General features: G+C 53.1%; 1 protein-coding gene across 8 annotated transcripts in view; it reads left to right on the top strand.

The window, feature by feature from the left end:
* Nucleotides 1–15,035, top strand: part of KCNN3 (potassium calcium-activated channel subfamily N member 3) — a 235,065-nt gene that overhangs the window by 75,841 nt on the left and 144,189 nt on the right. Inside the window, exon 1 of one of the 8 annotated variants that reach the window (XM_070785513.1) lies at nucleotides 5,964–6,374. The exons of 6 other annotated variants lie outside the window; for them this stretch is intronic. Coding sequence is in view for 1 of the 2 variants with exons in the window: in XM_019954347.2 (XP_019809906.1) it covers nucleotides 6,302–6,319 (18 nt within the window). In the remaining variant the exon portion in view is untranslated. Of the gene's footprint in view, nucleotides 1–5,963; nucleotides 6,375–15,035 lie in introns of those variants that run through there. One more of the 8 variants, XM_019954347.2, reaches the window with a different exon arrangement.

Raw genomic sequence — 15,035 nt, forward strand, 5'->3', positions numbered from 1 at the left:
AGCAACTGAACAGCAATACATAAGGATGGAATTTCCATTAATCAGAATGGAGAAGACTGAGAGAAGCAGTTTGGGGGAGAAGATGGGAGGTGGGGATTGGACTTGTTAGATTTGAGATGTATCAGTTTCAATATACTGTGGATAGCATGGGCCCTGAGGTTGTGGGAGTTCGGAGGCCTGGAGCATGAAAGTCTTCTGCTGCACCATGACAGATGACTCCCCTCCCATTCCCAGGGGCAGTTTGTGGCACAGCTGCATTTTAAAAACATTCAAATAAATTCTCCATGCCTCCAGCACCATCAATGCTAACTTCCTGAAGGTCACTGGAAGTTGCTAGGGTCTTCTGAGTCAGAGTCGTATTTCAAGGTCACATCTCCCTGCTCCTGGCTGATCCCAGAACAGTGTGATGAATAAAAAAGAGTCATACACGGTCAAGAGCTCTCCCAGCATGCTGGGAAGGCCAATTTTATGGGAAGTTACTAAAACAATACAAGACTCCGAAGCCACGCATTCCTAATTTCCCAGCACTTTAACTCTGCAGGAATGTGGGGGAAGGGATCAACCAGGGGTGGAGAGGAATGACACTCCAGGTCTCTCAGCCAGGGAGGAGGAGGAGGGGCCTGGCCTCTGGGGACCCCCAGCCTCCCGTTCACCAGCCGTGCCGCTGAGTGCCAAGGGCTCTTAGGGACCATGCCAGTGCGGTCACACCTGTTGCGTTTCCAGCTGGGAGGAGAGTTGGGAAAGGGGGCGAGAGTGACTTGCAAGGGCTTCTCCCAATCCTTCTGGTGTCCAGCCCTGCACCTGGGCCTGGAGAGTGAGGGTCCTGGGACCTGTGGACAGAGGCCACTCCATTCTGGCAGCCTAGGCCTGCGGGGCCTGGGTCTTATGACTTGGGTCCAAATCCAGAGACTGACCGTTATTTGGTGAAACTTCAGTGACTTGATCTTTGAGTCCATTAGTGCATCTGTTGAATGGGGATGATGATGCCTGCCTGGGCAGTTTTGTGAAGTGGTGTTAATGAATGACTTTAGTGCTGAGATGTGACACTTAGTAAATATTGACACTTAGTAAATGTTGATTCTCCTCTTCCTTCCAGGGATGTAAGAATTGCCTGTGGAGGGGCCAGCTCTGCGCTTGGAATGGAGGGAGGTGGTGCAGAGGGTCGTGGTGCTGGACTGAGGATGCCCAGTTAGCACTGAGAGTGAGTGAAAGAGAAGGAAGCGCCTGTCTGAATGGGAGAGAGTGAGGACGAGGAGCGGGGCGCCTCCTCCCTCCATGAGGTTGGGACCTCACTCTGTGCCTTTGGCTCGAAGCTGCTGAGTGGGGTGGCTTTGCTCCCCAGAGGAATATTTGGCCACGTCTGCAGACGTTTTTGGTCATCATGACAAGGGGAAGGCTGTTACAGACGTCTCATGGGTAGAGGCCAGGATGCTGGTAAACATCCTACAACACCCAGGGCAGTCCCCGAAAGAATTACCCGGCCCCAGTGTCAGGAGCAACGGGGCGGGGAACCCCTGCTGCAGATGACTCATTTGCACAGGCTTCTTGTGAGGAGGCATGAGCAAATGGATGAGACTGCTTTATCAGCTGGAGCCTGCCACTCCAGCCCCTCCCTCCCCACACCCTTTTCTCAGGGGCAGCCCTGTGTCATGCAGGACTCTGGACTGGGACTCGGAAGACCTGAGTTCAAGGCCTGACTCAGTGGCGTGTGTCCTTCTGTTTGGTCTCTGTGTCCTTCGCCCTTGCAAGCCTCACATATAATCAGGACGGGGGGGGGGGTGGAGGGGGGTGTCTCCACAACGGGAGGCTGTGGGGTGGACCCCGTGGGAGCCTGTATGGGGAAGGCGCTCCATCAGCTGGGCTGTGCTGGCAAACGAGGGCACCGGGATTGGAACCTTTCCACATTTGCCTTTCCGTGAGTGGGCCTTGAGGAGAGGGGAGTCCAGGAGCGCCTCTCTGCCCCTACAGGGCCACGTGGCTGTTCCCACAAGGCCCGCTCCATCTTGCTTCTTGATTTGTGTGTTCCCGAACAGGTGGAGGAATTGGGAAGATGGAATCTGCAGGGAGATGCAGGGTTATTGTCTCTGTGCCGTGTGAGTGGGAGACAGAGCCGCTTGAGTGGCAGATTCCCTGGCAGGGGAGAGTCAGCTGAGTGTGCCAGCCTGGGCATGGCTAGAATCCCTTTGGGGTGAGTGGGCCAGGATCCCCTGGTAGCCCCCTTGGAAGACTGTTCTGAGCTCAAGACTGACCGCAGGGGAAGACAGGCCCTGCTGACCGGGAGGGTCCACATTGATGAGTGGACTCTCTGAGGGTGTTCTGACAGACTTTCCCCGAGGCCCGTTCTGTGCCAAGCATAGGCCCCAGAAATGCTGGGGGACAAAGAGATGGACAGAATGTGCTTGCGGCGGGTGGCTGGATGGCCAGGCTGCCACTGCTCTGAGGAGCGGCAGACTGTGACAAGGGCTCTGATGAGCTGGGGCTTTACATTGAGGGCACACCAGGAGCCCCTCACATCTGGGGGTGTCTTAGAGGAAGTGGGGGTGCACGCTTCATACGTAGGGAGGGCTTCATGAGGCAAAAGGGAAAGAGCGTTCCGAGCTGGTGTGGGCAGAGGCCCAAAGTGGGAGAGTGCCCGGTGTTCTCAGCGAGGGACAAAGGAGGTCGGTTTTCCTGGAAGTGCTGGGAAGAGAGCACTGGAGAGGGGCGTGGAAGCTGCCGATGGGGCTCACACACCAGGCCGAGCACCAGGCCGAAGAGGCTGCACTTCTCTCTGAAGACACGGGGAGCCATGGAAGGGGTCTGAGCAGAGAGGGGGCATGATCAAGCCCCAGGAGAGGATGGGTTGTTTCTAAAAGGAGGAAGCTTGAAACTGGGAGGCTGGTTAGAAGGTTATTGCAGTAGTTCTACAGAAGAGGAGGTGAGGGCTTGAACCAGGCTGAAGGCAAAGATGGGGAGGAGGCAGGGCTTTATAGAGGCCAAGGGCGTTCACAGAGTATCCTTAGTGTCAGTCGCTCAGTCGTGTCCAACTCTCTGGAACCCCCCAGACTGTAGCCCCCCAGGCTCCTCTGTCCATGGGATTCTCCAGGCAAGAATGCTGGAGTGGGTTGCCATTTCTTCTCCAAGGGATCTTCCCAACCCAGGGATTGAACCCAGGTTGCCCTCCTTGCAGGCAGATTCTTACCGTCTGAGCCACCAGGGCAGCTTCGCATTTCTCCACCCTGGATGTTGTGTGTGAGGGTCACGGTACCGCTCTGCTCAAAACCAGTGCCTTCTTGGAGGATGGGAAGCCGTGAGCCTTGAAGCAGAGTGCCAGTCCCAGGGGGCAGGGTGGCACAATGCCCACACCAGCCACCCTGGCTGGGGGGGCTTTCCTTCTGGAACCCGCGGGGCTCAGCCCTGGCCTCCTGCCAAGCCCAAGGGAGATGGAACACACCCTCTTCCTGCTCGTTTTCAAAGACAGGGGAGGAATCACGGCAGCGGGCTGCGGCCAGCTCTGCTTGGGCTCACATCACAGCGCGGGTGCTGACAGGCTGTGCTCGTGGGCAAGCTGCCCGGTCTCCCTGAACCTCAGCCCGTGCAAGTGTGAAATGGGGGTCACGGTTCTCAGCCCCCGGGGTGTTGTGAGAGAGGATTAATAAGGACGCAGGTGTAAAGTTCTTAGTACATGGCCACGATTTCAATTTACAAGACACAGTGACAGACTGTGACGGGGCGGGGAGAGCAGGGCCCTGTGGCCTGTGATGGAGATGGAGTCCTGGGAAGTGGTTGACACGGTGAGTTCTGTCTTGAGGGTGTCGCCTTTGGAGGGTTGGTCCGGGGGCATCCCAAGAGGGTATCCTGCAGGAATTGGGTGATGCTGGGGGTCTTCCAATAGGAACCACCCTTACTAGTTGGCTTGGAATCAGCTTTTCAGAACCTCATTGTCATTGTAGGTGGTCCCAGTAGGAGGCTCAGGAGCTGGGTCAGCCTGGCCTCGGTCCTCAGCGCCTCCCTCCCAGAGACTGGCTCCACCTCTGCCCAGGGTCCTGCTGGGTCTTGGCCCAGCGCAGGCTCCAGAGAGGAGGAGCCCTGCGTTTGGGATCAGTGATCTGATACCTGCCCCGGCTTTGCCCCTTCCCTGTCAGGGTGACCTGGGCAGGAGTGTGGGCTTTCAGCGTGGGGGGTCAGCATCCTCATCCATGATGTGGGGGTGATTGTGGGAGGATCCATGAACTGAGGTCTGGGGAAACCTTCCGAGGTGCCTGGCTCATTGGAGCTCTCAGCAAACATTTGGTGAACGAATGAAGGCAAGCCTGTGCAGGAGGCAGGAAGGGATGTTGAGGGGTGGCCCTGAGGAGAGGCCAGGGAGTAGGGTGGATATCGAGGGGGTGGGCTCGATCCCAGCTCAACTCCTGGCTTTGCCACTTGCTTCCGGGATGTCTTTCTCATTACTGCCATGTGTGGGTGGTAGGGACAGGAGGTTGGGCTTGGGGGCCACCCTCTGCCCACCTCACCACGTGGCGATGGATCTATAGGGATAAATGGCACCAAGGAAGCATGTAGATTACCCAGGAGTGTGCATTCCTCCTTCAGGAAGCATGGTAGGCAGTTAGGGCAAAGTTGCCCCCAAAGCGGGCTCCCCAAATGCCTTTATTTCCCCAGCTGCGACAGTGCAGAGAGCAGGCGGCCTTCTGAAGGTGAGTGTTCTTGCTGCCCCGGCTGCAGGTCATGGATTCCTCTTCTGAAATGTGAGCCAGCTCTGTAGACACTGGCTGCAGCCACCTTAGGACAGTGGCGGACCACGGCCTGGGAGGGACTGCGGGAGAGCCATCTGCTCCTGTGCCCACGATGAGGGGGTATGCTGTGTGGAGAATGTAAAAAAATAAGAATAAATAAAACCAACTAGAAGTCATTTTATTACCACCGCACGTGTGCTCTTAATAAGGTTGGTGATCAGCTCCTCCCCATCTAGGGCCAGAGGCTGTTCCCCGCTTCCCCCCGCCACCCCCCTGGGACGCCCTGCCTAGTGGTCCTCCAGAAAAGAGCCTCAGAGCTGTGAGTGGCAGGAGAGGAGCTCACAGAGCCCTGGCGAGGAAGCAGAGGTGATCTGGGGAGTAAGGCGTTTATGGTGGCAGTGGCAGCGTGGATTTGGGGCCCAGGAGACCTCGCCAGGAAGTGAGAGGAGAAGCGGGTGGGGAGATGTGGGCAGTGGAGGTGCCCACTGTGAGCTCAGGCTGGGGAGGCATTGTCCAGGCCCTTTGGTTGTGGGCACGGAGAGGATGTGTTCCATCTCCCTCGGGCCCAGCAGGAGGCCAGCGCTGAGCCCCGTGGGCTCCAGAAGGAAAGGCTCCCAGCCAGGGCGGCTGGTGCTAGCTGGTGTGGGTGCTGTGCCATCCCGCTCTGTGGGACTGGCGAGCTGCTGCCCGTCCTCCAAGGAGGGACTGGTCCTTTAACTGGGGAGGGGAGGAGTCGGAGCTGCCCTGGGGGCTGGGGGAGCTGGAGGGGTTTGGAGAAGGCAGGAGACACACTGGGATTCATGGTTCTCCACCTGGCAGAACAAGGATGTGCATGAGAGTCAAAAATGAGCGCTTCTAGGGTTTAATGACCATGACTGAACAGGTTTCCTTGCAGGGTTGAGGGAGGGGCCCATGGGGAAGGATGGTGGGAGCATCTCTCCAGACTGCGGAGGCTCAGTGGATGTTCAAGGGGGGAAAGCTTGTTCCTGGGGCTGGCTGAGGCACAGGGTGTATGAGATTGAGGTCTGGCAGGGCTTGGCTGCCTTTCTCCCTGAACCCCTTCTGAGAGATCGGCAAGGCCCCGGTCTGTTTTGGAACCAGATACTTCCGGCCCCTGCTGCATCTGAAGCAGATGTGTGTTCCTCCAGATGGGCCTCTGTGGTCCTGAGTTGGTGGGGCCCCTGCAGTGAGGAGAGCAGAGACCTTTGGGACTTGGGGGCATGAGGGACCCTCTTTTGGATCTGCTTCCCAAAGCAGGTGCCTCTGGTTCCAGCTGGAGCCTGTTCGGAAGCCGTGAGTGGACTGACGTGTGGCTCTCTGGGGCTTGTGGGGCTGAGCAACCAAGCTAAGCCTAGCCCACAGGCATTTCCCAGAAACTCACGGCACCATCACAGTGTTGCCTGGGTGTTGAGGAGTTGGCAGGAGGTAGTGTAGGCACAGCAAACAGGTGTAATCTGGGTGTTGGCTCTGAACAGTTGGTCCCGGATGCCAGAAGGGCTGTGTTGAGGAGGATCCTGAGGTGCAGTCTGAGCTTGGTGGGAAGAGTCCGGTGATTGATTCATGATGTCTATACCGGGCAAGGAAGGATGACAAGGTGGCAAATGGTAAGCTATTTGCCCTCCCTGGTATGGTGGAAAGACAGCCTATGTTTGATTTTAGGTGAGTAACTTTTAGCTCTCTGGGTCCTTCGTCTCTGAAATGGGAGTGAAATGTGGCACTTCCAACCTGACACACGTATTGTGGGGACTGAGTGAGAGAGTGGAGTGCGGGTACTGCGTGAAATATAAGACAGCGATGCAGGTGCAGAGTGGGGGTTTTGTTGTTATTGAGTCACCCGGGACTCCCAAATGACCTAATAACAGTAGTGTCTGCAGTCACTGGACCAGAGCACGTCATGGTCTGTGCAAGAGCCGTGGCTGATGGGACAGGTGATCTGTACAGCACCTGGCACCCACGCCTTTCATCCCCTCTGGGTCAAAGTGTCAACAACGTGTTTGCTCATGTGTCCAGTTGGGGGTCACTCATTTCTCTCACTGATCCTCTCCCCAACTTAAGGTTTAGAGACTGTTTCCATGTTTAGTAAGAAAAGGAGAGAAAAATATCTCTCCCCTTGACTCTCACACTCCATTAAAGATGGCAAAATTGCTTTATAGAGTCTGAAAGCCTGACAAGAGCACATACTAATAACGCAGGAATTATGCAAATCTGTGTAGTCACTTGATTTGCATAATGGAGGGGCTGGAGGAGAGGTGGGGAGGCGAGAGGGTGGGGTGAAGGCACCAGCGAGATCTGTGTGTAGCGGGGGACACCATTCTCTCCTCCTTCCCCAGAGGGTGACTGTTCCTCAGCCTTCCCCTGCTGGCCCTGCGTCTGTCGCTCTCCCGCCTGGCTGCACAGCCGTCCCTCCCCTTCGCAGGGGTGTCACCGAGGCAGGGGCACACCGCCCTGTGCTCCCCTCTCATGTGGAACTGGCTTCATTAAATCTCACAGCAGCCCCTCCGTGTACAGACAGCTTTCCCCGGGAAGTCCCCCGGGTCATTATTTCTCCAAACTGTTCTGTCTCTCAGAGGTCATGGACTTCGTTAAGTGCCGTCTGGAATTGTAACCGCCGCCAAGTGCCTTTTTTTCTGGCTCTCTGGGAAGTGAGGGTGAGGAGGCCTCTGGAGAGGAGAGCTCACCTGGCCTCCTTGTTTTCTGATCATTGCTTGGAAGGGTTTGGTCCCCTGGCTGTCAAGCGGGCTCCATCTTCTGCTTTTCCCTCCGCCCGCCCCGAGCCCTTGCTAATCTTTGACTTCAGCTTTGATGAGGGCTGAGGTTGGGGCTGGGGGAACTGGAGGCCTGGCTCCTGTGGGTGCTGCCTTGGGAAGCCTGGGCAGCTGGGGCTGCCCAGACTGAAAGGGTGTAGGCACCAGCTGCGGAGGTGGAAAGGTGGGAGGGGCCGGGCTGTTGGCTTTTCCAGAAAGCACAGACACTTCCTGTTCTGGGTAAGGGGGATGTTCTGCGTGGTGGCTGCAGGGACCAGCCCTGGTTGAGGAAGGGGCAGGTGTATCTAGCTTTTGAAAAGGCTGAGCAGCCTGTGAAGGCTCCCAAAAAGGCTGGCGTTCAGCTCAGTTCAGCATACTTATTAGGTGTCTAGCTCTGTAGGCCAGGACTTGTGTTAAGTACTAGAACCATGGAGATAAAACAAGTACTTGCAGTTCTTACTGAGCGGATGAAGAAGCAGATCAACCCCATGTTTTCGGGTCTGAGGACTTCCCAGGTCTCCCCTCACCTACTGGCTCCGCGGGGCTCCCACCCTCTCCTGGCTGCGCGTGCCCTGCTCAGCATCCGCCGTCCTGTGTGATGCACACACACATGTAACCCTTGCCATTTCCCCTCTCACCTGGCCATCCTCTTGGGATGCTCTTAGGCCAGGGCTTTGTTCTGGAGAGAGTCTAATTGTCAGCTGAAGAAGAAGCAGAACGTGCTAATCACATTACTCCCTGAGAGGTTCCTCACACACACTCAGCCCGCTCTCTCCAGCCCCGCCTGCCCCTGGTATCTTTGCTCCTGCCGGGGGCTGGGGGATACTCTTGAGCAGGAGAGCAGGACATGGTAGGTAGATCTGAAAGACTTGCTGCAGGAAGTCTGGACTCCGTGTTGGATCACAGGGGTGTGAGCTGGAATCCTGACTCCGTCACCTATAAGCTGTATGATACATTTTTTTGAGTGTCAATTTACCTCATTAAGAAAATGGGGGTTTCTGAACCATTTGGTTCAGAAAGGGAATTGATATTTTTGAGTGTCAATTTCCCTTGTTAAGAAATTAGGGACTTCTGAACCAACAACATTCTGTTCAGCAATTATTCTTCAAGTAAAACATTAATTTAAAATTAAAAAAAAGAAAATGGAGGTAATAGTACCTTCATGGTTCCTAAACTTTGCTGCATTTTGGAGTCACCTGGGGATCTTTGTCGTCGTTTAGTGACTACGTCATGTCTAACTCTTGCGACCCCATGGATTGTAGCCCGCCAGGCTCCTCTGTCCATGGGATTTCCCAGGCGAGAATACTGTTTCCTTCTCTAGAGGGTCTTCCTGACCCAGGGATCAAACCTGTGTCTCTGGCATCTCAGGTGGATTTTTGCCACTGACCACCAGGGAAACCCTTGGGGATCTTTAAATAATGCTGTATGCTTTGCCGCTCAGTCGTGTCTGACTCTTAGTGACCCCATGGACTGTAGCTCACCATATCTGATTTCCAGCTTTGGACCTTCTGATTTTGTTGGTTTGGGGTGTCACCAACTACTGCTTTTGAAAATCAGTAGTTTCAAAAACTCCCCAGTTGATACTGGGCTGCAAAGTTGGAAACCACTCCTCGTAGAGAGGAGGATTAAAAGAGGTGATGAAAACACATGGGAAAGACTTGATAAATGGAGGTGATTATTTTTTAATTCCATCTCCTGCCTCTTACTCCATTTACCGTGGGATCTAAGGGAGAAGGAGGGTTCTCATTTCTACTCCATACTGAGTCTGCCCTGAGCGCTGGCCCTGCATGGCTGGCAGTGGCCCTTGGTTACTAGAAAAACCCGTCCCTTCCCCCCGTCACTGTCTCTGCAGCCCTGGGGCAGACCCCTGTCTCCCCGACAGTCTCCAGACAGTTCGTGATCAGACTAGGATGCCTGAGAGGGGATCCAGAAGGAGCTGGGGGTTGATAGTACCTGACCCGGCCTCCATGAACCTCCCTGGTGACTTAGGGGATGGAAAGGCTGGTCCCCACACAGGCCTCTGGGAGACAGAGGCCCAGGAAGCTGGCATGTGGGACACTTAAATCTGAATGTGGTGGTCTGCTGTGGGTGGGGGTGGGCTCAGGGGAGGGTGTCGGTGGGGACAGGGTCGGGGAGAGGCCTCTTCCTCGATCCCCTGACTCTGCCCCTGGGCACATTTGGAGGCTCAGCAGACCTGAGGTGGAGGCTGTGAAGGAAGACACATTTCCCTGGATTCCTCAGCTATTCTGACAGGAAGTTGTGCATCACCGGGGCTGACAGGAAGGAAATGGCTCTGCTATTTGGAGAGAAATAGAGAATTCTGACTGGGGCTGAGGAAAAAGGTGTTTGCTTGTAGAAGCCGTTTTTGTTCCAATATAGGAACTATTTTCTCCCCTCAGGCGATGGCTCCCTGTTTATTTTCCTCTAAATGACAAAGATTGAGTTTAGCTAATGAGAAGCTGAGACAGAGAAGTGAGAAGGGGTCCTGTGAAATTTCAGGAGGTGGCGAGCCTTCGCAGGACGTGCGCCCTTCTGCTTTTAATCAGCGTTTCTTACCCGGCTTCCTGCTTCGGAGCTGCAAGGCAACGAAGCGTTTTGTGATCACACACACACACCACTCTCTCCTCCATCCACAAACCGTACCTTGGCACACGGCTTTGATTTCTATTTCTTTTTACCACCCACAAAAAACACAGTGAGTCTTTTAATAGCACACGGCCTTTTGGATCGCTAACCAATCGGTCGCCAAATCTGTCCAAAGTGCGCTCAGAATAGACGCTTTTAATAAAAGAGATTCTCTTTAAGCCAGGGTAAACCTGTGAAATTTGTACATTTCTTTGAGAGCATCTCTACAAATTTTACAATATTGAAATTGCCACCCTGCGACCTTTTGGAAAGTACTAGATAAATTACAAGAGACAAATAGACCAGAAGAAGAAGTACAATTTCCAGCGCCTTGCCTACCAGGTTCCCAGGTGGAGTCTTAGAAATCCCTGGCTCCCTGGGCACCCTTCCCTCTGGCTTGTGGTGGCCTCTGCCTGCCCGCCTCTCTCCCTGCCCACCTGGATGTCCTTGGAGACATTTGCAGCTATTAAGGCAGCTCTGGTATGTGGCTCCCAGCACCTTGTCCCATCTGTGTTTGCCTTTGCGCTCCACCATTCAAAATGCTTCCACTGGTGACCAGAGCCCCCTGAGATGCTCTTTGGGGAGACTAGGGGCTGCTTTGAAAGGCTCGGATGTTCTCCTGGCTGGGTGTGCCCCAGCCACGTGGGAGGTGAGAACCGGGCTGCTGTTCAAGCCTGGCCACCCTCCATGTGGAGCAGTCTCTGTGTCCGGCTCAGCCCTGGGGTCACCTGAGTGTGGACTGTCCACTCTGTGGATTTCCCTGCCCCTGGCCCCAGGCCAGGTCCCCACTGTCATCTCTCCACATTGGGCACCTTCCTTCCCTACCAGTTGGTGGTGCTCAGGAGATGTAAACCAGGTGTAGTATGCCGTTCATGCTCTGGGTAGGGACAATAGAATTTGGGAGGCAAATGGTTTATCAAGCCACATCACTTAGAGCCCCTGAGGGGTCTTCTGGGGACTCACTGCTCCTTTGGGCTCTGGGATCCATTCCACCTGCAGGTCAGGTACCCAGAGATTTGCAGCCAGGATGGGGGCGGTGCCACACAGCTGGGTCCTGCTGCCAGGGGCTGCTAATTGCACAGTCCTTGACAGCAGTGGCCGTGTGTTGACGTGCTCAGTTCATGGGTAAGTGAACTCAGCAACTGGGCAGTTGCTTTGCCATTGCTCTTCAGTGACTTTTGTTCGCATCAGCTGGAAGCATCACTTAGGGCCCCTGGATCTCAGGGGCTGTGTTCCCCACAGAGATACAATCTCACATGACTTTTGGTTGTGGTGAGACCCCACCACCCTCCCACATGGGGAGAAAGGGAGATCAGAGAGAAAGCTGGGGGTTAATGAGTATTCTGAGTGCGGCTGGCCCTTCTGGAAGTTAAGTAGCTTCACAAGGAGCATAAACAAGGCGCTGTCAATGCTGCCCAGGGGTTCACTCACGCCTTAATTTGATAGTTAATTCTGCAAACATTAATGGAGCTTTTCTCACATACTGGGCACTATGCTAGGTGCTGGGGGTCGGGGAGAAACTAGAGGATGAAAAAGACTTGGTTCCCACTCACAGCGCTCACAGCCTGGTAAGCAGATACTTAGTGCACTTAGATTGTCTCCCAGAGAGGCCTGATGTCCAGCAGAGAACACAGAAGAGGCGGTGGCTCAGGAGAGTGGGGCAGTGAGTGGGAGTAGTGAGCGCGCCCTTGGGTCTGGGTTGACGAGGAATGAGACAGGCTGAGAGAGGAAGAGTCACTCCTGGTCCCGGAAGCGTGTGCAAAGGCCCAGAGATGTGAGAGTGCAGAACATTTTGAAGTGTAACTCGAGATTCAGTGTGGCTGGTGTCTCTGGTGTGATGGGACGGAGAGGTAGGCAATGATCAGATAGTCCAGGTGCCTTGCTTAAGGGGTTCATCTCTATCCTAGAGCCTGTGGGGAGCCACAGAAGGGATTTAGGCAGACGTGTGTCCCAATTTGTGTGTTTTTAAAAAATGTCCTTCTTTTAAAAAAATTTTATTATTGAAGTATAGTTGATGTATAATGTTATGTAAGTTACAGGTGTGCAATAGAGTGATTCACAATTTTTAAAGGTTATGCCTCAGTTATAGTTATTATAACTATTGGCTATATCCTCCACTTTGTACAATGTATCTTTGTAGCTTATTTTATACATAGCAGCTTGTAACTTAATCCTCTTTCCCCATACTGCCCTTCCCTTTTCCCTCTCTCCACTGGTTACCACTAGTTTGTTCTCTATATTTGTGAATCTGCTTCTTTTATGCTGTATTCACTAGTTGTACTTTTTTAGATTCCACATGTAAGTGATATTATACAGTACTTGTTTTTTTCTGCCTGACTGATTTCACTGAGCATAATATCCTCCAAGTCCATCCATATTGCTGCAGATGGTGAAGTCTCACTTTTTTATGGCTGAGTAGTTGGAGAAGGCAATGGCACCCCACTTCAGTTCTCTTGCCTGGAGAACCCCATAGACGGAGGAGCCTGGTGGGCTGCAGTCCATGGGGTCACTAGGAGTCAGACACAACTGAGTGACTTCACTTTCACTTTTCATTTTCATGCATTGCAGAAGGAAAAGGCAACCCACTCCAGTGTTCTTGCCTGGAGAATCCCAGGGACAAGGGAGCCTGGTGGGCTGCTGTCTATAGGGTCGCACAGAGTCAGACACGACTGAAGCAACTTAGCAGTAGCAGCAGCAGCAGCATTCCATTATATATTTGTACCACATGTTCTTTATGCATTCATCTGATGATGGACACTTAGGTTGCTACCATACCTTGGCTATTGTAAATAATGCTGCTGTGAACATTGGTTGCATGTATCTTTCTGAATTAGTGTTTTTTTCAGACATACGCTCAGGAGTGGAGTTGCTGGGTCATATAGTAGTTCTATTTTTAGTTTTTTAAGAAAACTTCTTCATACTGTTCTTCACAGTGGCTGTACCAATTCACTTTCCTGCCAACAGTGTACAGAGTTTCCCTTTTCTCCACATCCTCACCAACATTTGTTATTTGCAGACCTTCTGCCATTCTGACAAGTATGAGGTGAAAATCTCATTGTGGTTTTGATTTGCTTTTCCCTGATGATTAGGGATGTCGGGCATCTTTTCATGTATCTGTTGGCCATCTGCATTTCCTCTTTGGAAAAACGTCTACTCAGTTCTGCCCATTTTTTGATAGAATTGTTTTTTTGATGTTAAGTTGTATGAACTGTTTCTATATGTTGTATTTTAACTCTTTATCAGTCATATCATTTGAAATATTTTCTCCCATTCAGCACAATTTGTGTTTTATATTAACTGCTGTGGAATCTATATGGTGTAGCAAAAGGAGCCCTGGAGTAGGGAGTCTAGGGAGCTAAACTCTAGTTCTCGACCTAGCAGCTGATTGACCTCAGCCAGGTCTGGCCTCAGTGTTCTGGTTTGTAAGATATTGTTGTTGTTCAGTCACTCAGTCGTGTCTGACTCTTTGTGACCCCATGGACTGCAGCACACCAGGCTTCTCTGTCCTTCACTATCTCCCGGAGCTTGCTCAAACTCGTGTCCGTTGAGTTGGTGATGCCATCCAGCCATCTCATCCTCTGTCGCCACCTTCTCCTCCTGCCCTCCATCTTTCCCAACATCAGGGTCTTTTCCAGTGAGTCAGCTCTTCACATCAAGAGAAGACGCCAAGACCTGTCTGAACCCTGACGTTCTCTGCACCCAAGACCTTGTCTCGTTTTGGTGCTCGCACCTTCTGTTCTGGGCTTGTCCATCCAGCTCTGGCCGCCTGACCCATGTCTCCTGGCTGTCCCACCATGCTCAGCAGCTGGTGGCAGCTGGAGGGAGAGGGGCGAGTTCTTCAGGAAGAACATGTCCTCCTGACCCCCAGAGCTCACTGGCCGCCTGGCCTTTTCCACCCCTGCAGGAGCAGCTTCTCTCCCCCCGCCCTAGCCCACCTGGCTCCCCATGGCTCACAGTCCTGGGCCCAGCTGGGTTTCCTCAATGAAGCAATTCATTCCCCTGGGCCTAACCATCCCCCCTCCTCCCTCCTAACCTTCCCCTCCCGCCCCCCACCTCCCGCCGCCCGTCCACCTGGCCCTAAGTGACAAGAGGCAGCTGATTCAGAGTCCCCGCCCGGAAGCCAGGACATCTGCGTGGAGAGATGTCAGTGCCTTTGGCCTGTGTAATCTTTTCCCTTTGCTCTGACGGAGGTTTTAAAAGCTTAGCAAGTCATCAACCTCAGTGGTTGTCTGGGAGCACCAGCATTCGATCTTCCTGGCTAGGGACCCCTGAGCCACTTCTGCGCTGGAAAGACAGGTTTTCCTCACAAGCATCATTTGTTCCACTACGTTTGCAGGGTTATTACTCCTGGTCCTAGAACTTCTCCAGGGTGAGGAGCTGGGAGAAGAGCTTGGCTGGGGCTTCTGTTTTCTTAGGTCTCTGATCACAGCTGTTACATTTAAAGGTTTAAACCATGGGTTCTAAACAAATAAATATCTGTTTAGTTAGTGGAATGAGGAAATTAAAAGTGAGTCAGATTCCATCCCCCCGCCCCCCATTTCTAAGTGCTATTTACTACCTGAATGATCAGACCTGCAATGGCATCATTTTGCTTGATTCTGCTAGGGAATTTGACATGGTCTTTCATTCATTCTATTCATTCATTCACTCATTTGAGTATTTATTGAGCATCCATTACTATGTGCCAGGCCCTGTGTGAAGTAATGAGGACAGAGAGACAAATAGGACCCAGGCCCTGCCATGAAGCAGCCCAGAGTATGGAGTGACCATTCAGTGAGAGCCTGGGGGCTCCAGCACAGTGAGTTCCATGCAGACCTAGAACTCTAGCCGACAGTCTTAAACCCTGTTTCTGGAAAACAGGGAAATAGAAATAGTGCAAGAGGAAAGAAATGTGAGTGAGGAGAGTGAGATGAGGGCAGAAGAAATAGAGAGATGGAAGAAAGGAAGCAGC

The sequence above is a fragment of the Bos indicus genome, chromosome 3 (assembly GCF_029378745.1).
Source record: "Bos indicus isolate NIAB-ARS_2022 breed Sahiwal x Tharparkar chromosome 3, NIAB-ARS_B.indTharparkar_mat_pri_1.0, whole genome shotgun sequence".
NCBI classification, from domain to species: domain Eukaryota; kingdom Metazoa; phylum Chordata; class Mammalia; order Artiodactyla; family Bovidae; genus Bos; species Bos indicus.